The sequence below is a fragment of the Lissotriton vulgaris genome, chromosome 1_1, assembly GCF_964263255.1.
Source record: "Lissotriton vulgaris chromosome 1_1, aLisVul1.2, whole genome shotgun sequence".
NCBI classification, from domain to species: Eukaryota; Metazoa; Chordata; class Amphibia; order Caudata; family Salamandridae; genus Lissotriton; species Lissotriton vulgaris.
Genome location: NC_141685.1, coordinates 2,140,356,174 through 2,140,379,481, shown reverse-complemented (window position 1 = coordinate 2,140,379,481; position 23,308 = coordinate 2,140,356,174). Strand labels below are relative to the sequence as shown.

At 46.8% G+C, this 23,308-nt stretch overlaps 1 protein-coding gene across 2 annotated transcripts in view; it reads left to right on the top strand.

The window, feature by feature from the left end:
• Positions 1 to 23,308, top strand: part of SCUBE1 (signal peptide, CUB domain and EGF like domain containing 1) — a 1,931,683-nt gene that overhangs the window by 1,590,990 nt on the left and 317,385 nt on the right. For both annotated transcript variants that reach the window (XM_086922270.1, XM_086922262.1), the window contains one exon: positions 12,454 to 12,612. In XM_086922270.1, coding sequence (XP_086778396.1) covers positions 12,454 to 12,612 — 159 coding nt within the window. The remainder of the gene's footprint in view (positions 1 to 12,453; positions 12,613 to 23,308) is intronic.

Below are 23,308 nucleotides of genomic sequence, written 5' to 3'. Positions count from 1 at the left end.
AGCGCAGCGTATTGTTGCTCGAAAATATTGAAGCATATCTATTCCCATAATATTGTCTGGAGTGTTTGGTGACAACAAAAACGGGCACGGGGCAAGAAATTTGTCAATGTGAAATGTAAGGGGTTGTGACAATGGGCTAAGAGAGGGTGTTCCATCGAACCCTATCAATGTAATCATTTCACCAGACAGGGGAGCCCTTGGAACCAAGTGTTTAGACAGAGCACTACGAGTAGCTCCTGTATCAACCAGTAGAACCCAAAACGTCCGCTGATACATATGGACCTCTTTGATCTACTGGTACTTCAACCGATTCCACACCCCATCCTAATCAATCCTATGCATGTACATAATCCTGAGATTCTGCAATCTCACCCTCCGCTATCTGATACTGATTCCGTCGATCAAAAGTATTATGATCAGCCTGACCACGACCCCTCGCTTCAAACCTACCACGACCGCTCGCTCCACCCCTCCGTGTCCTTCCACCTCCTCGACCACGCTGATTACGTTGTTCTCGAAGCACCGGACAGTCTGAGGCCCAATGTCCAAACGTTTTACAGTATGCACACTGATCCTCAGAAATGTCGGTACGAACAGAAGACGTACCTTATGATCCACGCCTACCTCTATCATTCCCTCTCGGTTGTGCAGCATAAACCTGAGCCAACATCACTTTCGTCTTTAATTCCTTCGCTTTCTTATCAGTACTTTCTTTAGCCTCCAATTCCTGTCGCTCATAATACTGAGCCATAGTCCATAAAGAAGCAGGTGTCGCCGTGGTCCAGGAACTTTCACTAGTCTTTAAACGTTTTGCAATCTCCGGTAGGAGATTTGCTACATACTTGTCAAACGAATAAATGCCTACCCGTGTCCTCTGTTAATAATTGCCCACTGTAATCATGAAATGCTTCCTCAAAACGTGAGAAGAAGACAGAAACCGACTCATCCGCCTTCTGCTTACAAGAGGCTAACATGGTCCAATCAATCTTTTTAGGAGGAACAAGCATTTTTAACTTATTCAAAATAGCCGCCGGGAGATCTAAAATTAATTGGCATGGCTTACATGCGGGCTCCCTATCCAAATCAGCTTGAGATAAAGTTTTCCAATCCGCCCCCAGGATCGCTTGATCATCGAACTTACGAATCACCCTCCAAATATCGGGAGGCAATATTAACCCAAAGAAAAGATCAATATCAACTAATGTCATAACACACGAAGAAATAGCCCCTTCCACTCCTTCATAGAAAGCTGCCGGATTCTTACGAGGGTCAGGCAGAGCAGCCTTAAGTGCCATAACATCTGTTCTGTTCCACGGTGTATAAACCCAATTATATATAAAATAACCCTTTGCATCCACAGACAATTTGTCATTATCTGTACCTTGCCCTTTAGGAGGGACATATAAAGGTGCAGCTTCACGCATAGGCATAACATGGACTGTAGAACTCTTATCTGCTCCAAAGACAGGACACTCTTTGGATTTCTCCTTTGATCCCGGCGCAGGCGCATCTGATGCCTTTTTCGCCTCCCGTAGTCTTGACGCCTCATCCCGTAGCTGGACCAACAGTTGAAAAAACAGATCCGCATCTGTAAGAACAAAAAGACCTTTACGCATATTCTCACGACCAACTGATACATCCTTAGGCTCCAAATCAGTTGAATACTTTCTAAATCGTTCTACAACTTCATCTCCAAAATGGCTCAAGAAATACAACCGTTCTTGCTCAGACCACTTACGCATGTGGTCATCAATCTTTGAATTAGTTATCGACTTAAGATTAAGTTTTCAAGCAAAACTACGCAATTCCGCAGCTCGGCCAGCACTTAGCCTAGTACGACTACCCCCATGATCGTCTCCATCCGAATCCTCAGTCGGGCCGTAGGTGGAACTTATGGAGACCGGCAACGGTCTAATAATGAAAAATCATCAGATTTATTAGTAAGGCCAGGACAAAGAGGACGTCGAATAGGGAATTGACCATTCATTTGCAAATTACGTTCCCGTGCCTCCCTCTCTTTCTTTTCCTGCAACTCTTTTTCCTCCAGCTGTAAATCTTTATCACGAGCAGCCTTTCGCTGCTCTTTGTCCGCCAAGGCTTGTTCACGCTTCATTCTCTCACGCACCGCTTTCTCCCACATACGTACACAATCAAACATATCCTGTCTAGACCTGCGCTGAAACAAACATTGCTCCACATACTGAACCTTTCGTAGATCAAACGACCCATGTAGTGGCCATTGCAATTCGTGATCGGATTTGGTATACTTGTGCCACAATGTACTGTACATAATAGGGGGAAGGCCAAATTTAACGTACATTTCACGATTAAGTGTCCCCTCTGGGGGAGCCGGCTGAGATTTATTTAATCGATAACTGGTACCTCCTCCAAGACAGCACATTCCTCGAAGTGTGCTTAAAACAGGCATGTCAGAATATCACGGAAACGCGATATTACAAAAATGGCACTTAATATACTTCACACAAGATGTGCCGTTCAAACAAATTCAAAATTAGAGAAATATCTCTACATTGCCTGCCTATGTGAAGTGCACTGCACATATAACTCAAATCATAGAACCAAATGTTAGCTAACTGAAAACAAATCCAAAAAGCCACAGTAAGCGTCCGTAGACTATCTTACCAATCACAAGCTTACGAAATTCTCAAGTATCCAAGTTCCAACTGCCAAGTTCCTTAATCGAATCAGCCAAACAGGCACTGTACGACAACTCGTACGATCAGGATCTCAGTCGAGAACGGCGCCACCTGGAAGGTCAGATCAGAAGGAAAGGAGGAAAACACCGTGGGTGCCAAGCCTCGGGTCACTCAGTGGCAACGTACGTGTCCATGGCGAGTTTCCAATCCTTTGTCACGACCTCTCCTTCGGGCATCCGAGTCGCCGATGAGTCCCTTCGTGGTCGCCAATTTGTGGTATCGGGTTCTCCAGACCTACATATTCTGCAAAACTGCTTGACACCATAAAACAGAAGTTGGCACGGAAACTAGAAATGCAAAAGACAAGTTTATTAGGACCCCATGGGGTGGTGGTACATTCTTACTGCACCCTTCGGCAATGCAAGAAGTATCACATCGAACATCGGTGCGAGACCTCTTTTATACAGGTTTACGGTAATAAAAAGAGTAGGCGGAACACATTTGATCAGTTTAGGTACATATAAGGGCATTTTTGGAACACCGCCAACTCATGGGAGGAGTTATAACACTACTGGTCAGTTTTGGGGAACATTCCTAAGTAATGACTGTCCACTAGTACAGAGGGTTTAACTACGCATGTGCAAGCTTGACCAGTACTAAAAATAGCCTGTTGCTGGGCAAGTTAGGTGGTCAGTGGTACAGAGAAAGGACAAAATGGCATGCTGACCACGAGGCAGCGCGTTCATACAAAATGGACGCCAGTGTTCTCAAAATGGCCCCCGAAAATCATGGTCAAGATAAGAGGAAATTCGTGTAGCAAAGCTGAACGCTAACCTGATCACTGTCAAATTACAACACGGAGGTTCAGGCTAAAATCCTCGACATGCCCTATGACGGTGAATCGCTTTTTGGCAGCATGTGGACGACGCACTTCAAACCATCAAAAAAGACACCGAGACTGCTCGTGCCTTAGGCGCTTTGCAGTTTCGCAAGCAGCCTATTTGTAGTGCGTGGACGGGGCACCTCCTCTTCTTTTCGCGGCGGATCCAACCAGTACCGCTCCTACGGCCAAGGAAATCAGAGATGTTCCTCCCAGTCACAGCAGTCCTATCGGCAACAGTCTACCAAGTCTTACAGAGGAAAGTCTTCCTACAGAGGCTACGCTTCTAAGAAGCAATGACTTGCCTCCCCCGCTCAAAGTTGGAGGTCGAATCTCCCTTTTGTTTTCCAATTGGTCTTCAATGACCACGGACCGTTGGGTGCTGGACATGGTATCAAAAGGCTCACCTCAATGAGCTCTATCAACAAATTCGACACATGATTCAGAAAGGTGCCATCGAAGAGGTTCCCAAGTCTCAGAAGGGCATGGGAAGGACTCACTAGCGTAACACCGTGGGCCGTTCCTCCCCTTCAAAAGCCAGGGTCCCACTCCAATAACACCACGCAGGATCCAGGAGAAGGAGAAAATCCATGCCGGTATTATGTCTCTCCACAGAGAGCTGACTGGGCGAACCAGGAAGTAGGAGGAGGTTACCCCGGAAGCTCTCTGTATCTCAAGAAGGAAGGTGGGCAACCCAGTGGCTCGGTAATCGGAGGAAGGACTTTGCTAGAACGACCTGAAGAGGACGCAGAGCCGACCGAAGGAGACCCGAGGACTGGAGAAGGCGCGAAAGAAGACGGGGAGCCGACCAAAGGAGAACCAAGGAGTGCAGGAATCCTGACCAAACAAGACGTGGGACAGGACGAGAGTTGGTGCGAGGAGTGGTTGAATCCTCCGAAGGACGCGGAAGAGTGGCCACAACTCTGGAGAGTTGCGGCAGAGCCAGTGAGTGCCAGTGTCACAAGGGAAACAGAGGGGGGAACGCGGGAAAAGAGTGCATTGCCGTTTAAGTGCACTGTTACAAACAATCATAGGTCCATGTATGGTGTTCGGTGCAAGGGACATTAAGTTTATGTTTTTGGATTCCATGTTTAACTTTTCCTGCATTTGACTGGGCCAGAGAAAGGAGAGGATATTGCTGTGTGGCCTCATTGGTTAACGCGTATCTGCTATGTCAGTCGTACTATTTATTTTAGGAAAAGGGATTGCTATAACAAAACCCGCCCCCCCCCCCACACACACACACACTTGTCCCAAAATCCTAGGCACTTATAAAAAAAACCTTCCCATGGCACAAATATACCCAGAAGAAACCCAAGATTGCGCACTTTTGTGGTGTGTTGACGGGTCATCTTTACAAAATTAAAGCAATACTGGTGTGCTGACGGCTCCTTCTTTCCCTCTCTTATGAGCCTCCGGGGAGACACCTTGGACCCAGAAGAAGAAGAACCAGAAACATCACCTTCTTCCTCTTCATCTGGCTCACCGAAGACACCAACCAAAGGAGAACCGAGAGAACACGGTCTTGAATCCCAAACCCCTGCACAAACCCCTGTTACTTCTGATAATAAAAAGCATTTATTTGGAAAATAAATCCAGCCTCCTTGCCTGTATATCAAACCTGCGCTCCCACAAGACATATTTCAACTTCACGTCTCTGGAGGTAGGACTGGACTAATCTGACTTTCCTACGATCGTTTAGTCCCCTTACATTCCAGGATATGCATTTAAGCGAGGTCTTGTGAGCCTTCTGCGCACTAGGGTCCATAGCAATAAACAGTGCCTATACCTTCGCAGATCCAGCTAGCTTGCCTGCATACACCGGTGACTCTATCAGCGTTACACATTCTCAATCTAAGTTTACATTGCAATGCAGTACGCGGCAGTTCCAATACACCACAGTAAATCTCTCTCCACCCCCTTCCCACACCAACCCCCCAATCAGGTCGTGTATACTCCCACCCCAACCCCGAAAACCATAACGTATGAATCCACAATGATAACAACTTGGCAGTCATCCCATAAAGTGTGCATGAGTCCACCGGCTATACTCCCCTACACTTTTGGAAGGGTAGCCGAGCTTACGAAAGCCAGCCGTGGCCCACTGTGCCACAAGGCCGTTCACACAGTATAACTGATAATGTAGTTCATCCTGTTGCTCCACAGGCATAGCACATACAAATGTCCTATCAAGAATGCAGTTGTCCCAGAGACTCCCCCCAACACAATCCACATAACCACGAAGACACTTATCTGCAAGTCCATCGATCAGGCCCATCAATATCAGTCATTGTCGCTGAGAGTCCGATCTGTCTGTGATTCCGACAATGGTGCGTTCTGTTTCTGTTCTTTCGCCAGCTGCTTGGTGTATGTAAGGGCAGCCTTGTAGGAAGGTGGATATCTGACTATATGGTTACCCCAACTTTTTGCCTAGTGTTTAGCTGGTTTTTGACTTAGTTGGCCTGGGATCCTGCTAATCAGGGCCCCAGGCTATCTACTCTCACTGTAAAATGGACTCCATGTACTTTAGGTACATCTCCAATTTGATATTGGGTCACCTTATGAGCCCCTGAATAGTGTACCATAGGTATCCTGGGCATAGGTGCAACCAAAGCCTACCAGGGGCTGCAGCATGTATTATGCCACCCCTGGCTGGCCATCCACATTGACACAACTGGCTGATCACTCAGCTGGTGCAAGGTCATGTAATCACCCCTTGCTTAGGTATAGTATCCCCATACCTACCATTACATATAGACACATATACACCTATAAGTCTCTCCTATGGCAAGCCTTAACAATCCTGAAGGCAGAGTGCTTGGTTTTATGTGAAGTGGTGCTCTAGCATGATCTGAGCCTGTCTGAAGCTTTCGGAACCATGTCCTTATAGCTGTTCTATGATATAGCCATACCATATACTCTTAAGTTCATTATAATCCTTGCGGTTAATGCTAACTTTGGTTTGGCTTTATCGAAACATGTCATGTAAGGTGTCATATGCTTTGGAATACTACCCCCTCGCCAGTTCTGGCGACGGGGGTAGCATTCCACCCTTCTAGAGGGAGAAGACCTGTAGTTGTAGCTTTACCTGGTTAAAGTTAAACAGAGCCTCAGAATCACAAAATGGATGCTGCTGCCACAGACACAAGTCTGACCTCCTGCAGCTGGGAGCCCTTCCAGCGAGGGAGGCTTGGACAATAGATATCCTGCCTTGGCCATAGTGTATTGGGGCAGGGTGGGTTGAATGAAATGAGACACTGCCTGGGGCACACAAGGTGCTCCATGCATAGCCCGGTTCAAAACAGTTGCTGGGGCACTCCAGTCCCAGCTCTGGTGCACAACTGGACAAAGGGAAAGGGGTGTAACCACCACCTTCCCTGGTCCCACCCATAGGAGGGACCTAGCAGGTAATCCAGCCCCTTTAATTTGTATAAAGCTCGGAGCTGATTCTAGAGACTTTAGGTTACCCTGAACTGAAACTCTGAAACAAAATTCTGGACCTTCGACATTCTACTGCAACTTGAAGACTGAAGAATCTCCCTTGTGGTCAAGGAGTGACCACCCTGTGCAAACAGGCACCACATAGCGAATTGCCGGTTTGCTTGGTCGACGCTCCCGAAGGATCCCGACGACCCTGCTTCACAGGACTGGACTTCCAGACTTCTCCAACCCGACCCACACTTCCAGCAAAGCTGAGACTCATGGCAGACACAAGAGACGTGGGACCGGACACCTGGCCGTTTTGCTCTTTGCTAAATTTGTGCCGCTTCTGAGGCATCCTCGAAGTTTTGCATTTGGACTTGAGAAGCCCCAACCCCGAGTCTTAAGTGCACAGAAGCTCAGCCCTCCACACTCCACGAGTGCCGCGTGGGGCCTGCTCTTGCATTTCCTCTTGAGGCATCTTCGCGGTTGCTTGCACGCTGGCTAGTGGCCATCTTGAAGACTCCATTTTGAAACAATGCTGCTTGCCTGGTTGCTCTGGGCTTGCTCTTGCTTTCCTGTAAAGTGGAAGCTCCACAGACCTTGCTGATCTGTACAAGAAGCTGATCTTCACTTCCTGCGTGGGTTGCCTTTGCCAAGGCTTGTTGACTCCAATCCGGAAGCCGACACCGCCAACAGCGAGAGCATTCGTGGGACAGTCCGTATTCAGCGCCTGGTCGACGTTGACGCCTCCTGTTCCACATGGCTGAAGAGACAAGCTTCACTTCTTCACCTTTATGCAGCTCAACATCGCCTGGTTCCTTCCTGGTCACTGGCTAGTAACGCAGACTCTGTCCCCTCTGCTTTCAGGTTCTTCACTTCTCTGATCCACCCTTGGATCCATCCGGACATCTTCCTCCTGGCCGCCTGCAGCATCTTCTTGCAGCTCTCCATAGGAATCGACGACGAAACCCGACGACTTCACACCTATGCACCCGGCTTCCCTGGGTGAGGTAACTCGAGTACTCCGGTGCTCCTGTGCATAATAACTATCCAAGTGTCCTGTTTTAACTGGGTTTCCCCGCAAGTCCACCCGGACTGTCCGAAATAAACTAGTTTCTAACTTTTATGTTCCCATTGAAAGTCTATGAGAACTCGCGTGTGTGTTTAGACACTGCACACGCATCCTGTGAGACTCCTACTTCCTAACCTGTGGTTGTTCAGTGTAGTTCCAGCAATTCCCTAGGCCCTAGGTCTATTCACCTGTTCTGAAGTGGTTCTTATACCACTTATTTAGTATATGGTTCGTGAGGCCCCTAGGGCAGAATTGTATTTGTGCAACTTATAGTATGCTTATTGAGTCACTTGTGCTGTATCTCGAACTCTGACATCATAAAGAGTGCAGAGGGGTTGTGTTAGTAATAAATACATATATATTTCATATATACCTTGTGTGGTGTCCTTTCATCCGGTATTGAAGTGGTTATTATTGGTAAAAACAATTGGCTTCACATGCTCTCTGAAGTATTAGCCTAAGACTGCTTTGTCCATGCTACCACTAGGATAGCTGGTCTATAAGGTGGACTTTACAACCATCACCATAAGGGTTGTTGGGACTGATACATGGTGCCCACTAGAATAGTGGACATCACATATCAGGCCAACTTCTCACAGGCCTTAACATCAGTAAAGAACGTGGGCTTCCCATGCCCCTGAACTCTCAATTTGGCTGGATAGATCAATGTGTATCTGGTACCAATTTGTTGGAAGATTTTCGTTGCAGAAATGAACTCCCTGCGAGCAGCCTGCACTTGGAGTGTAAAGTCCGGGTAAAATGCTATATTGTTCCCTTTGCACTGAATACCCCCCCCCCCCACTTTTCCCTAGCGAGTCTCAGGATTGTGTCTCTATCCCTGTAGTTTAGAATTCTGGCGAGAATTGGTCTCGGTGGGGCTCCTGGCCTCGGCCTTGGACCCAATGCACGGTGCGCTCGTTCAATGAGGAACATTTCGGATAGATCTGATCCAAAGAGGTCGCGCATCATTTCTTCGATATACTTCTCCATATTTTGTATATCTGTAGTTTCCGCAACCCCAGTAATACAAAAGTTATTTCTCCTTGATCTCGCTTCCAAATCCTCGTTCTTTTGTTTTATAGGTTGAAGTACACCATCCATGTCTCGCAGTTTCTTGTCGAATTCCAGCTGGCCTTCCTCTGTGTCCGTGATTCTCGTCTCCATCACACTTATACTCCCCTCTTGTTTCTCCATCCGTTGCGTGATCCTGTCCAATTTCTCTGCTAGCGAGTCTATTTTAGAATCTATGCCTTGGAGACTTGTTTTCAAATCCTTAAACATGGCACGTATATCGTCTTCTGGTGGCTGCAGTATCATGTCATCCCCAGGCTATTCCTGCTGTCTGCCGTCAGCACCCGCGTTCTTTCCAGGTTTCTTCTCAAAATTTATTTTGGGCTGACGTGTTTCCAGCTTCCCCATGTCTAGGCCGTTCACTCACCAATCCACTCTTGTGGGCAATGTAGATAAGGTGCTATATTCCGTGGCTTCCCAGTAGAGGCCGCAAAATCCGTCCAGCCACTAGCAATTCTCCCCTCCCCAGCCAGGGGTATCGTCCATACAGTTGCCATCAGGTTATAAAGAGCGTCCCGCTTGCCGTCTGCGTACCTTCTGGCAGGGTCACTGCTTATCTCTATATCACACAGCAGCAGGGAGCGCGGACACGGCCTCATGGCCTTGGCAGCCCCACCAGTGCCCAGACCAGTGTATTTCCGTTAGCATCCGATCAAGGCCGCTGGTTTAGCCACGTCCCCTCTGGTTGCCACCACAGTAACCCCACAGGCTCTTCATGCACAGTTATGTGGTATTCCAGGCGTTCGCACCGCCACTCTCAGTGCCTCTGGCTAATTTCACAGAGCCCCAGCTGATCTGAGAAATCCTCAGTGTCGCACAGTCCTGGTGCCACTGGTATACGCACGCTCCTTTCGCTCCCCCAGAGCAGTTCTCAGCCTCGTGATCGGTCTGTCTGCCAAGACACACCAATGCCCTCCATTTTTGTGGCCTACTTTTGGGTGACAATAGGCTAGGGCATATACTGCAGTATTATGCCGCAGTTTTATAATCCAGCCTGCGCAATCCGTCCCCGCAGCAGTGACAAACTCCAATCTGAGGTCTTATTACAGGCCCAGTCACTCCCCACAAAATGGCAGCCACTCCGGTAACTTTCACCTTTCTTCACACTGCTACGCACATATGGAGCTTCCTCTGCCCTACATAGCCCGCAGGTGCCGGGCACAAGCCTCCGGATTTCGTTGGTCTATTTTCAATGCTGGGCACTCTCAGCTAGCGCCTCTCACCTCACCTTGGGTCAGCGCAGGTCTCTGGCTCCCCCGCTCTGCATCAACACCCCCAAAGCGGCCGCCTCCTCAGGGGACTGCACGCCCGAGTGAGCGTCCTCCACTGCGTTCTTACCGCATTCAAGGGGACACCGGCGAGTAGCAGCTGGTGCCTCTGTCCCCCGGGTCGCAGCACCTGGCAGCTCTCAGTACCTCCAGATTTTCTGCGGCGGCAGGCTCGTCCCCTGCAATCTTAGGCTCCGCAGCTGCCCCCACGCTGGCGGTCAGCGCAGCCTGGCAACACGGCCACAGTTCCAACACTTTGCCGCTATTGTAAGGATGGGCGGCCCGGGGTGCGATCTCCGACCTGCCCCTGTCGATCAGCATCACAATCATGGGCCAACCTCCGCCTTCGGTGTCTCGCCCTCCGGCGGCCGTCCCTACGCCAGGTCCCCGACTCCACTCCTGTCGGTGAGTCGGCAGGCCGCTGTTTCGCAGTTATACTTTATGTGATCTCTGGGGAGAATTACAAACTGAGGATCTCGCACAATCTCCAGACCACTATTCTTGGCTCCCTCGTGGCACTGGACCACAGCCACTCATGTCATGTACGGATTTTTAACGGATGTTTTAGCCTAAGCCGGCGGAGCCGCTTCAACAAGCAGCCATTTGCAGCTCGGTGAAGCCACGCCCCCAGTTCCTCATGCACTCTTTACCAGAGCTCCAGCCCCTCAGTACTGTATCTCCGCAGGACCGACCTGCCCACTCTCATGATACCGGCGGCAGTGCTTGTGCATATGTGCTATAAGGCCAATGCTGGGCTCCCTCGCTATGCCCCTCAAGCGCGGGCCTTGGTTGCAAGTGGCGGGGCGGCCTCCCCTGTGTGAGTCCCACACAGAGGCGAGCGGTCTCCCAGCCCCCTGCCTGCCGCCTCGTAGCCCAGCACAGCCGATGTCTCTCACTCCAGGTCAAAGGGGTATTGGCCGCTTCCCTCTCGCACCCACGCCAGCACTCAGAAGGGGCTCACCAGGGGGTCCTGGACCTCTGTGCATTTCACCACAAAACAGGTTCATGGTGTTGCCGCTTACAATGCCGGCAGCCGCAATCTGTTTCATTAGCGGGCTCCGTAACACAGGATATCAGGGCACTACCATGCGCATAGACAGCTCGTCACTCCGGCACACTCGCAGCATCATCCGGTGTGGTATAGACAATGGCCGCCGCCATCACTCGGTCACAGGCAGCTTCAGCGCCACCCTCCAGCCTCCTCTACCCCGCGCTCCGCTGCAAGTAGTAAAAGCGGGCAGTTCCCTCTGTAGGCAGTAGGCAATCAGGGCTCCCGCACGCCTCTTTTGCTGTGCGCTCTGTCGTTGTGCGATGCGTGCCCTCTCCTTACAGTGCAGCAAGTCGGGTCTTTCCCTGGGGCCTGGATTCCTCGTGGCAGGCCGCGGGCTCGCGCAGGGCTTAGAGCGAGCACAGCGCTCCGCTGCGATCACCCCCTCACTCTCTGCGGATTCTTCTTTCGGGTACGACAGGTGCAACTCTGGCCCAAATCGCCTGAATTTTACACAGGAGCCCCAGCAAGCCCTCCGCAACCTCTCACTAAAAGGTTTCTGTCATAGTTGTGCTGCGAACGAGGATAAATGCTGGATAAATGCACCAGGCTGCAAGAGCCTCACTAGCGTGCGGCCATACTGCCTGTGCGCCACCTAACGCCCCCCCAAAAAAAACAAAAGTTGCATCAAAGTTTACCTAACTAACTGGTAAATTATCATGTTTGTTACCAAATGCCATAATAGTTGCTTAGCACATCTTATCAGTTAAAGGTCAGTTCAAGCACTCAAAATCCCCAAAAAAATTGATACCACTCTATTAACGTATGCAAGAAGTACACCACTCCAAGTCTGAACTATGTGGTGCAATAAAAGCCATCAGAACAATAGGATCTAATTAACCGTCATACTCGATATTTTACATTAGAAATTGATATTTTGTGTTAGTTTTTATCCGCAAGAAGATGGCTAGAATGCAATAAATGTAAAAAGTAAAACTGACTAACTCGAAAGCAACCCTTCACTCATTTTTGCGAAATATGATCACACCAGTTCTCGTACAAACTGTTTTTTTTGTTGTTTCTATTATACGCAGGAGGTCAATCCCCGTGCAATGATAATTGTCAGGTAACTTTCGTGAACTTGAAGTGTGACTCTTCTATGAAAAAACGACGAGGTCGCAAATCACCTGCCAAGGAAGTGTCGCATATTACTGCAGAGTTTGAAGTGGAAATGAACAAGGAGGAAGTATCAGGTTCGTTCAAAACTTTTTTTCTGCTACTGCTCTCACAGTGTATGCAGTAGCGTAAAGTAATTGATAAGTATTTAGTGGTATGCTGAAAACAATACTGAATTATGGATCAATTTAGACTGAAATATTTATATATAAAATAGTCCGCAGGACACGTTAGATAGTTAAGCATAAACGAAAATGTATCCATCAGTGGCGCAATAAGGCTATACGGGTCCCCAAAATGCCTATATTCCCCCAGTCCCTAAACTCCCTGTAGAAGTACTTCACTATTGGCAGCTACAGCCACATGATGCAGTCGTTTTCGTGATACATTAAGGGTCAAAAAGAAAAAGAGAAAACATTTATACTTCTGGGATGAACATATCTAAAAACCGAGTTGTATTAATACTTTTTATTTTAATAATAATATTCTTTTTATAAACGAAATTGAACTTTGTTGATGAGTGTATGTTCCCTCACTGACGCTTAAATAAGGTAGTAGGGTTTTTAAGGAATGTGCAAATGCAAATTAAATGTAGACACCAAAAGATGAAGATGAAGCAGGCCATTTATATTTTGGCTGGGACAATTAATCTTACCATACATTCATGAAACTCCATTTCTACATGACTAGCAGCTTCCCTTTCCATGTAAAGGTTTATTCCTAAGGCCTGGGTGTATACTTTGTAATTCCGGTAATTCCACATCCCAGAGTTACTAGTAAGAGCATTACCAGTAACTCTGGTTCGCAGAGTTTATAGGTACTAAAAGTTGAGGCCTAGTCTGCCGGCAGTCTGTCATAGGTGGAGGTCTATCCAACACCGGTGCCCCACCCTAAGTACATCATGGCTGTCTGTTATATTGTATGTGGCTATCTTGATGCAGACCCCTATCAGGGTCTGCCTTGCCAGGCAGGTGAAACCAGCATTGTCTGCTACTTACAAGGAAAAAACTCTCTTTAAGTGGAGGCCTTTAGTTTTTTTATTTGCTTTTTAGGAAGACGTGAATGTCTATTCTAGTTACTGGCTGGGGTAGGCTCAGTCACCATTAATGACATACCCATTCTGTATTGAGTTGGAAAAGGTGGTATTAAAGAGAAGCCATTATTCGTGACTGATCTGAAGCCGCCAACCTCCTCCTCTTCAGCTATTCTCACTAACTTCACTAGGAATATGTAAATAGATGCTTAGAGGATAGGCACCAGTTATGTGGGATGTGGTGTCATGGCAATCTACCATGCGGGCATTTGATAGTAATATTAAAAAAATATTACTGTTAAATGCCCGCATGGGATTTTGACACATTTTTTCCTCTTACAATCTGGAGTGGACACAACAATTCACCTGCGTGCAGCAGAACTGACCCATCGCCCCCCTAAGGGCTCGGGAACTCATGCATCGCTGTGATTTCCGATGCTTCCCTCCTTGGTGGCTGTTTTGCCTTGTGAATTTTGAAGCATATGAAGGTCCTTTGAGTAAAATCACCACATCCCTAGTTTTCTTGGGGCAGAATTGCATAAACCATTTAAAAATCATATATTCAGTTAGGTATGTTGAATTTTTGCCGTTTTGTCTTGTTTGGTTTAGATAAAGATAGTGTTTTCACTGTGTTACTGTGTGTGTGTTATGTACAATGCTTTACACGTTGCCTCTGAGATAGGCCTGACTGCTTGCGCCAAGCTACCAAGGGGTTTAGCAGGGGTTATCTTGGGTGTGTAATCCCCTTTATCCTGACTAGAAGGAAGTGTCCCTACTAAGGGTGTATACCACTGCCAACTGGAAACCCCAATTTCAGCAGTCTCACTAACCAAATCCCACTCTGTGATGAGTGATGTACTGCTGCCTTCCCTCCTATGAGGGAAGGCTGGAGTCCCAACCCTCCTGGGACCTCTGAGGCTTCCCTCTGACGGAAGGGTTCCAACTTAGACAGGGTGTATACCATTTCCAGCTAGAGACCCCCATTTCAGCAATCTCAGTGACCCATCCCACTCTATGACGAGTGAGGTACTGCTGCTTTCCCTCCTATGAGGGAAGGCTGCCGTCCCAAGAGGGTTGGTGCTGCTGACCTCCGAGACTTCCCCCTCTACAGTGAAGATACGTTCTTGTTTATATTTCGTGCATGTATGTATGAATGTATGTGCATTTGTTAGTGAATGTTGTGAATGTGCATGTGGGAATGCAGGGATGTGAGTGAGTGTGTATGTGTGCGTGTGGCCCCGTCCCATCCCTGGTAAAATCCCTGGTAGAGCAGTGGTGTAGCAAGGGTGTCATGTCATGGCCTAATGCAAACAAAGAAAATATATTAAAGACAGTCATAATTTGGATAGTGAGCCCTTCGCTCCTCTGAACACCAGTGCACCCAGTGCAGCACTATGCTTACAGGTCTCTCAGCTCCTATCTGCATTCATCATCAACTTCATTACTTTCACTATCTTTCCTCCATCAATGTTTCCACTCTCTCTTTTACACCATCCCTCTCATATTATGTTTTTCCTGCTTTTTCTCGTCCCCCCTTCTGCTTCACCTCAGAGCTTAGCTCTGATCCTTTCTGATTGCCCTTTCCATGTCTGCGTATAATTACTCTATGTACAAAACTTCCCTCTCCCTTTCTCCATATCTTATTTCTACCTCATGCTTCCCATCCTTTTCCTTGCTTCTTTTGTCTCCTTCAAAAATAATTATATTCTCCTCGCCAGTTCTTTCTCATGTTTCCATTCTCTTATTCCAATATATTTCCCTTTTCTTTTTTATTTTCTGTCTGCTCACATCACCTTTGTTCTCTTAGCCTCACAATTTATGCACTCCACTTCTCTCTGTGTACTCAAATTTCCCTTTTCCACTGCTCTTTCTTTTTGTATTTCTTTCCTCCCTCTCGCTTCTCATCTTTCTTTCCATTATTTCTGATCATTCTATGTTCTCTCCATTCTTCTTCCAGCCTTTGTCTTTCTATCTATTCCCACTGTCAATCATCTCTTCTACTTTTTCTCTTCCACCCTGTCACTAATTTTCAATTATGCTTTTACAATCTCCTTTGACCTATTTCTCTCGCTGTCACACTGCACCTTGCCTCACACAATAATTTGTCCTTCTCCATATCATTGCAAGGCAGTATTATTTTGTTAAAATGCTTAACTCTTACTTCATACATATGTGTGTATTGATATCTAAATATACATGCATAGTTATTTACGTACACGGCTAGATGTAAGCCTTTTAAGCAAACATGTATGTGTGTGTGTGTGTGTGTGTGTTTGTGTGTGCATACATATATACATATACATAGAAGGGGGCCCATTTCCTTACCGCCCTAATCCCACAATCACCCATTTGCAACCATCCCTTCATATCATTTACCACTAACTCCAAGCTCTAGCTATATTTTGTATCCCTGTTGCTAGTTAAAGGGCTGTTTCAATTTGTTCTGGAACTTTCCAATGAGTCTTTTAAGCAGCATGAAAGTGTGAAGGGGAGAGAATCATTAAGGCACAGTCAAAATAGAAACACCAGTTACTGATACATAATAATCAATGGACAATTGAGGAAAGTTAATTAGGTTTATTACAAAGCCAAAAATAACTGAACATAAACACACCTCAACACGAGGGTATAGAAACACAAAGGAAACAGCATGGTGCCAAACCTACGCACCCAATTCAGACGGTGCAACATGAACAGGACTATTAGCTTAAGAAGAAGAATTCAGACAATCAAGAAGCAAGAGTCCAAATGTCTCTGCATCGAGGGTTGGTGAATGAAGAGCATTTAAATCTATCCCTACTCTTTTTCCAAGATGACATCCCTACGTTAATGAGTATGTGGAAAAAGGGTAGGGCTATGACCTTTTTCAAGATTTGCCCGGCGCTAACCGCCTTTGTACCATTCAAATTACCAAGCAATGAGGCAGGCGCCGGAGACCAGAAGGCAGGAAACAGAAGTTTTATTCCCTCGGAGCAGAACACATCAGATCAGACAACAAGGTATCGTCTCGAGGTGCTCTAACAGCCTCTCTGAGGCCTGGCCTCTTATACACTGGTTTATGGCATGTGACCTTTCTTTATTACAATCAAGATATTGTGAAGTAAGGAAAAAGACATCCCCGTAATCCTCGTGTCAATCCCACCCCACATGCCTCCACAATAGAGGTCCTCAACCTGCTGATAAGAGGAGGGGGTCATCACGCAGCTGAGTGTTCTGCCGATTCTTAGGATGTGTGCGCCTGATCATATCCCCTGGGGTGGGGAGGCCATGATCAATAGTGGGTCCTTTGAAGAGGAGTGACTTCATACAATAAGGGGCAGTAAATGGTATCTCCCGGCTTAGGCGATGGCCTCGGATCTGTGTGGACAGTCGGACTCGGGGGAAGGGGTCATCAAAGGAGTGGTATTCATGCCGCGTGGACAATTGAACGCGGAGGGATGGCTTATCAACAGAGGGGTATTCATGGAAGGAGAGGAGGTGCTGGTCAGGCGCGGGCGTGATTTTCCAAGGACAGGGTCATGCAGGAGGAGAAGGGTTATGCTCATGTGAGGGAGGGAGGGGGGAGCCAGGGTGCGCGGAGGATGCCTGCAGGGTCAGAGGAGCGCGCTGGCGATCGATCGTGGACAGGGACACCATGATACCTAAAATGGCTGTCGTGTACGTTGTACGTGGGTGACAAGCTGGCGCAGATGATGTTCAGTTCGTAAACTAAAATTCCACAAGTAAGCCATGTAATTGTAACTTCTTCTCTCCTCACCTAGCTGCTAAAACAAAGACATTAATTTGCCTAAAGAAAGCTTCTCCACCTGCAATGCAAGTGTGAGAAACAACACCTTCCACAGTGCACATGAAATTCCAATCATTAATCTTAAAGCATCCCCGAATAGCTCTCGTAGCATTTTTAATATTTTGAATAGCCTTATTAGCCCAGAGTGTGCCAAGGATGAATTCCCCCCCTCCCAGGAACTCTGTGAGAACCTAGCCAGGTTCTTTCAGGATAAAATCAAACTGATTATTGGTGATCTGGGGGTGGAGCAGCAACAAATCCTGGCAGTAGCTGATTGTGGCAGCCTGTCGACTCTTGGGGCCGTTCATGAACGGGGAGGAGTTGAGTCCCTTGTGGAATTCGCGCAGGTGTCTGCAGAGGACTTCAGGGAAGTGGCCTTGGGTATTACTTCTGGGTCTCCGCTTGACCCGATTCCACTAAAAATCTGGAAGGAGTTCGAGCTTGAGCTCTTCCCTATGCTCCGGCTGGTGTGGAACCAGTCGCTTATACTGGAGTGGTTCCACCCCAGTAGAAACAAGCGGTGGTGACCCCCTTACTGAAGAAGCCCACCCTTGATCCTGAATGCCTTAAGAACTTTAGGCCCATCTCGCTACTACCTTATCCAGCAAAAATTGTAGAGCGGGTGGTGGCAGGAACCCTCTCTAGACACCTAGAACAGCACAAGCTCTTGAAGGATGTTCAGTTTGGCTTCCGGCCAGCTCATGGCACCGAAACGGCCCTGGTGACCGTGCTGGATGAGCTACGTTGGCGGGCAGACAGGGGACATGCAGGGGTTTTGATCCTGTTTGACCTGTCTGCCGCCTTCGACACTGTGAACCATGGTATTCTGCTGGACAGGCTGAGAGAGGTAGGGGTTGCAGGTAATGCCCTTGGGCGGTTTGAGTCCTTCCTTCAGGGTAGAGAACAAGCTGTGTCCCTCCCTCCCTTCCAATCCACCTTCTCTACCATCTCACATGGCATCCCACAAGGCTCGGCAGTTAGCCCTATAATATTTAACATCTATATGAAGCCTTTATTCGCGGTCATCAAACAATATAAGATCGAAATTGTTAACTATGCTGATGACACGCAGTTGATTCTCTCCTTGGAGGGAGATGAATCAATCTCCTTGGAAGTATTTCACAACTGCCTGCGAGATACAGCGGAATGGTTGAAAGCCAACTCTCTACAATTTAACACAGGAAAGACCGAGGTCTTACATTGCCCAAGGCCTAGGGTACAATCTCTTCTACCCGGCAACATTTGGCCTGTGGATTTCTCTCCACTGGTGCAGCCTGCGAAGGTAGTGCGGAATCTGGGCGTGATGTTTAATAGCGACCCTACTTTGGAGGCGCAGGTTTCAAGGGTAGTAGCTGGCTGTTTGATCATTATTCGCCTCCTGAGAAAAATCCTTCCTTTGTTACCGCCCGTGCTCGGGTAGAGGTGGTGCACTGTACCGTGCTCAGTAGGTTAGACTACTGCAACACCTTACTGTTGGAGTCTCCAAGCTATCTCATGGATAGGCTCCAGAGAATCCAGTCTGCAGCTGCGAAATTAGCCCTGGGGTGGCCAACAAGATCTTCCTCTTCAGGGGCTCTGGCCCAGCTGCACTGGCTCCCAGTGAGACAGAGGGTGAAATTTAAGTCTCTCTGTCTGGCCTTTAAAGCTCTCCATGGGTTAGGCCCTGCCCGTTTACAAAGGAAGTTTTCGTGGCATGTGCCGGTCCACAAACTACGCTCCTCCTTGGCCAGGTTGCAGACCATACCGAGGCTTAGGAGATCCAGAGCAGGCGGTAGATCGTTCTACGTGACCGCGGCGAAACTCTGGAATTCGCTTCCGCTCGAACTCAGGCATGCCTCTGGCCTTCTTGTATTTTGAAGGGATTTGAAAACTTGGCTTTTCCCAAACCCTTAGCTTGTAATCAGGTGTCCCCTTTTTGCTTTCGATACGTGTCTGTCAGCGCCAGGATGTCTTCTGAGGTGAAAGTGCGCTTTATAAGTGAAATAAATAAATAAATAATAAATAAAGCAAGAGTGGTCAGGGGTTTGCATTTCAGGTCTATAGCTTTGGCTAACATAAGATGTATCACTTAAGCATTACGAGTTACATAACAATTTTGTATTTTGACTAACATATTTACCTACTTATGGAAATTAGCATTTTCAAACACCTCTAGTACATGAGTAGCGTCAAACTTCACAACACGGTTTCTTCATTTTAGTGTTTTTCTGCTAGTTAAATTTGTTTCCAACATTAACTCCTCATACTACTTGTCAGTAAACTAAAATGTCATGTAGATACATTAACGCAGTTCACAATTCTAACACTTACACAAGACACTGTTATATGTGGGTTCTCCAACTGCCTCGCCTTATGCCATTTATATGCCCTCATCATTCCAACCAAAACAATTAAACAGATTATAATAATCAGTATTGGTTTTAAGATGTATCCAAAGATTCCTCTTCCCAAATTTGTAAACCACCTTCTAACAGGGGAGAGGAGTTGGCCTAACTGTTAAGGCTCTCGACCTTTAATCTGGGGAACCGGGTTCGAGTCTCGGCAATAACGCTGAGCATCCTGTGATTCTGGTCAAATCACTTAATCTCCCAGTGCCTAAAAAAAATTAATGTGTCCTCATGTAATGCAACTGGTGCTATGTAAAGCGCTCTGATACCCAGTACCGGGTCGAGTTCACGCTATATAAACTCCGTAAAAAAAAAAAACTGCCCCAAATCCCATTCCAATCTTATCCCAAACTCCTTTGGCTGACAAATCCTGTATTTCATGATGAATATTGATGATATTACTAATATGTCCCCTCAGATCTTTACTATTATCAGGGATATAAGTACAATGCTGTTGGACCCTAAGCATCTGACAGTCTCCGCCCTCCTTTGCAAGTAGAAGATCTAGTGCAAGACATTTCTGCATCACCATCGCCCTTATCGAGACCATCTCCCCATCAATGAGTAGCAAAGACTTAGCTGTGTTAACAGACAACTTATCCACTATAGTACATTGTCTTCTAATCTTGATATCATTAAGCACTACTCCCAAATTAGATATTAGTTTCTCCGAAGATGTCTCCCATAACCTCTCCAGCACTCAATCCACGTTTCTCCCTGCTTTTTTACCTTCCTTAAGGACTTCCTTAAGGACTCTCCAAATTATCCACATGGAAACACAACCGCCAAATACCTCGCCCCATGATATTTGCTCGGCAAACGTACATATGCATTCTTCCCACACACAAAATATGTTCCTATGTACCATGCAAACTGACTCTTCCAAAAACGTCTTCCAAGGGCCATCGGCCCAAAATATATAATTGCATACACTCTGTCCTACAAATAGGGATTTATAACTCCTCTCAGCCTATTAAATGCAAAGCTTTACTCTTTATTGCCAATCTAGAGCTATCGTATCAGAAATTCCTTTAGCCTTACTGGCCAAATGCTCCTTGGTCCAATCAGAATCCTTATCCTTGTTATCAACATTGTTAACTTACTCCCTACGTCTATCTTCTACCTGGTCTGTACATTTCTTTCCTATATCTGTTAGTGTGCAAGTTAAATTATGTCTATGCGAGTAAGCAGTGTTTAATGTTACAATAGGGGCAACATAATTATTCATCCTTCATGCTCTCCTTTGGGCATCAAACGTATTCAAATGTTTATATACATGTATTTCTGAAAGTACCACGTCATAATTGGAGAAGTAGTACTCAAAATGGCCTTTTCCATAGAACTTACAAAGGAGTAAACAACAACTAATGCCGTAAGTCAAGGGTAAGTGATGGTAAGTGATTCCCTCTTCAACTGTTGTGGCTAATTGCCAACACACATACAAATCTCAATTTTTCATAGTGTCTGCATACTCCTAGAGCAACATAGCATACACATTTCATTTATAATCTCCCTTAGACAGGTCTACTTGAAGGAAGTGACTAGTTTGCTCTATTAGGCCTTTCTCAGATCCTAATGTACCTTCTTTGAGACAGCAGTAGTTTGTGTGGATGTCCCGTGTACCCCAACCTCATGCTCCTCACTTTCGGATGGACTTCAAACTGGCTCTATAATGACTACAGCTATTACTACAATCAACACAATAATGAGTGCACCTCCAATACATTTATGCCTATGATTCGAATTTCCAGACTCCATTTAGAATAGCTCGGATCACTGTCCAAGGAGAGAAATAACACACAGAGTCTGTTTTCTCCTTCAATCTCCCCATATGACAAAGTTCTTGAGCAACTCTTAGGAAAGTTCTTTAAAATGGTCCCTTCTTTACAGTATATACACTGCTCAGAAGACCTCCCTAGCCCTCTTTCTTCTTCTTCTTCTTCTAGATAGAATATCTAAATGTATTCTTCTTCCGCTCGTGCCTAGGTTATCTTCTTCAACAAATGATTTACAGTTCACAGTTCAATTCCAATCCCTTATCAGGTCGGTGCCAATATCCTCAATAACTCGTTGTAGCAGTTCAGCTCTCATTGCTTCAATTTCTTGAGACTGTGCCACTCTGAAACTTGCGAATTCCATGTCTTCCAAAATCTAAGTCTGTAAGCCACTTAGCCTTGGTGGGAAAGGGACAGTTAATGACAGCAGTCCATTTACTTCAAGCCCAGGCACTCTTAGCAATATCTCGACAACCAGCACCAGGATCTCGGACCTTGCACTCCCCTGTATTTGCAACCAGATGAGTCCACTCGGGAGAGGTACATCTCCAACAAGGCACTCAAGCTCTTCTTGATCTCCTTGCAGTTTCCGTGTCCTGCTCGGTCTCACTGAGATCCGGCCCTGAAGTTTCAAGTATTGGTGCCAGTTTTCTTTCAGATGCGAGTCTCATACTCTTTCTCTTCTGTCTCACAGGCCAAATCTCACCTACAGCATCTTTCCTTCTTGTCTGCACATGATTTCTTGTCACACCTGTCTCTTCCCCTGAGTCAGCCTCTCTGTCACTCGCAACAGTACCGTCTCCCTCAAAGTCTATGCCAGGGTCTTGTGTAGTTTGACCTCCTACCAGATTGGCCTGGTGTGCTTCCAGCCTCCTCAGGTACCCCTGCAGCTTTGCTTGTCCCCTTCCGTGACCTTTTAGTCATTGCTGGAAATTCTTCTGGGAGAGCAGCTGTTTCATCAGAGGGACCCAACACTCGATGTGGGATGTATGACGTTACTCCGCATACCGTTACAACTACCTACCATTACAACGCGACCATTACAACGCATACCATTACAACGCATAGCGCTTTGGGGTTCTGGATAGTGGTAAGTATAATTTACTATTCTAACTCCAGTCCCCGTGGACCCTAGGGAAGGTGTTGGATAGTAAATTATACTTATTCCCTATCCTATAGCGCCCCCCAGCGCAATGCGTTGCAATGGTATGCGTTATAAAAGTCACGTTGTAATGGTAGTGCGGAGTAACGAATGTGTTGTAACAGGTGCATACCCTCGATGTGTGTGAGAGGCATGGACCTAATTTGGCACTCAACCATACTTCACAGCAGTCGTAGTCACCAGTATCACTTGGTATGGACCACACCAACAAGGATCAAGACAGTTTTTCCCACACATGTCTTTTGATGAGAACCCAATTCCCTGGGCTCAGGTTGTGAAAGAAATCCTTTGATGTTGATGCAGTTGCTGCTTCAACCTGATAAGATACAGAACAAACCATGTCAGCTAATCATTTACAGTAGTCAAGGACCACATTGTCTGAGATACTCACAAGCGCATTGGCAGGCAAATGCATCTCTCTCCCCATGAGTATTTCATGGGCAACAACCCAATTCTCTTGTCTGGGATGCTGTGCAAACTCATTAGCACCTGTGGTAGAGATGTTGAAGCACACACTTTAGCCATCCTCGATTTCAGGGTACCATTGATCTGCTCCACCATGTCGGATGCCTCTGGCCTGTAACTACAATGCAGTCTCTGATCCGCCCTCAGAATTGTACACAGTAACT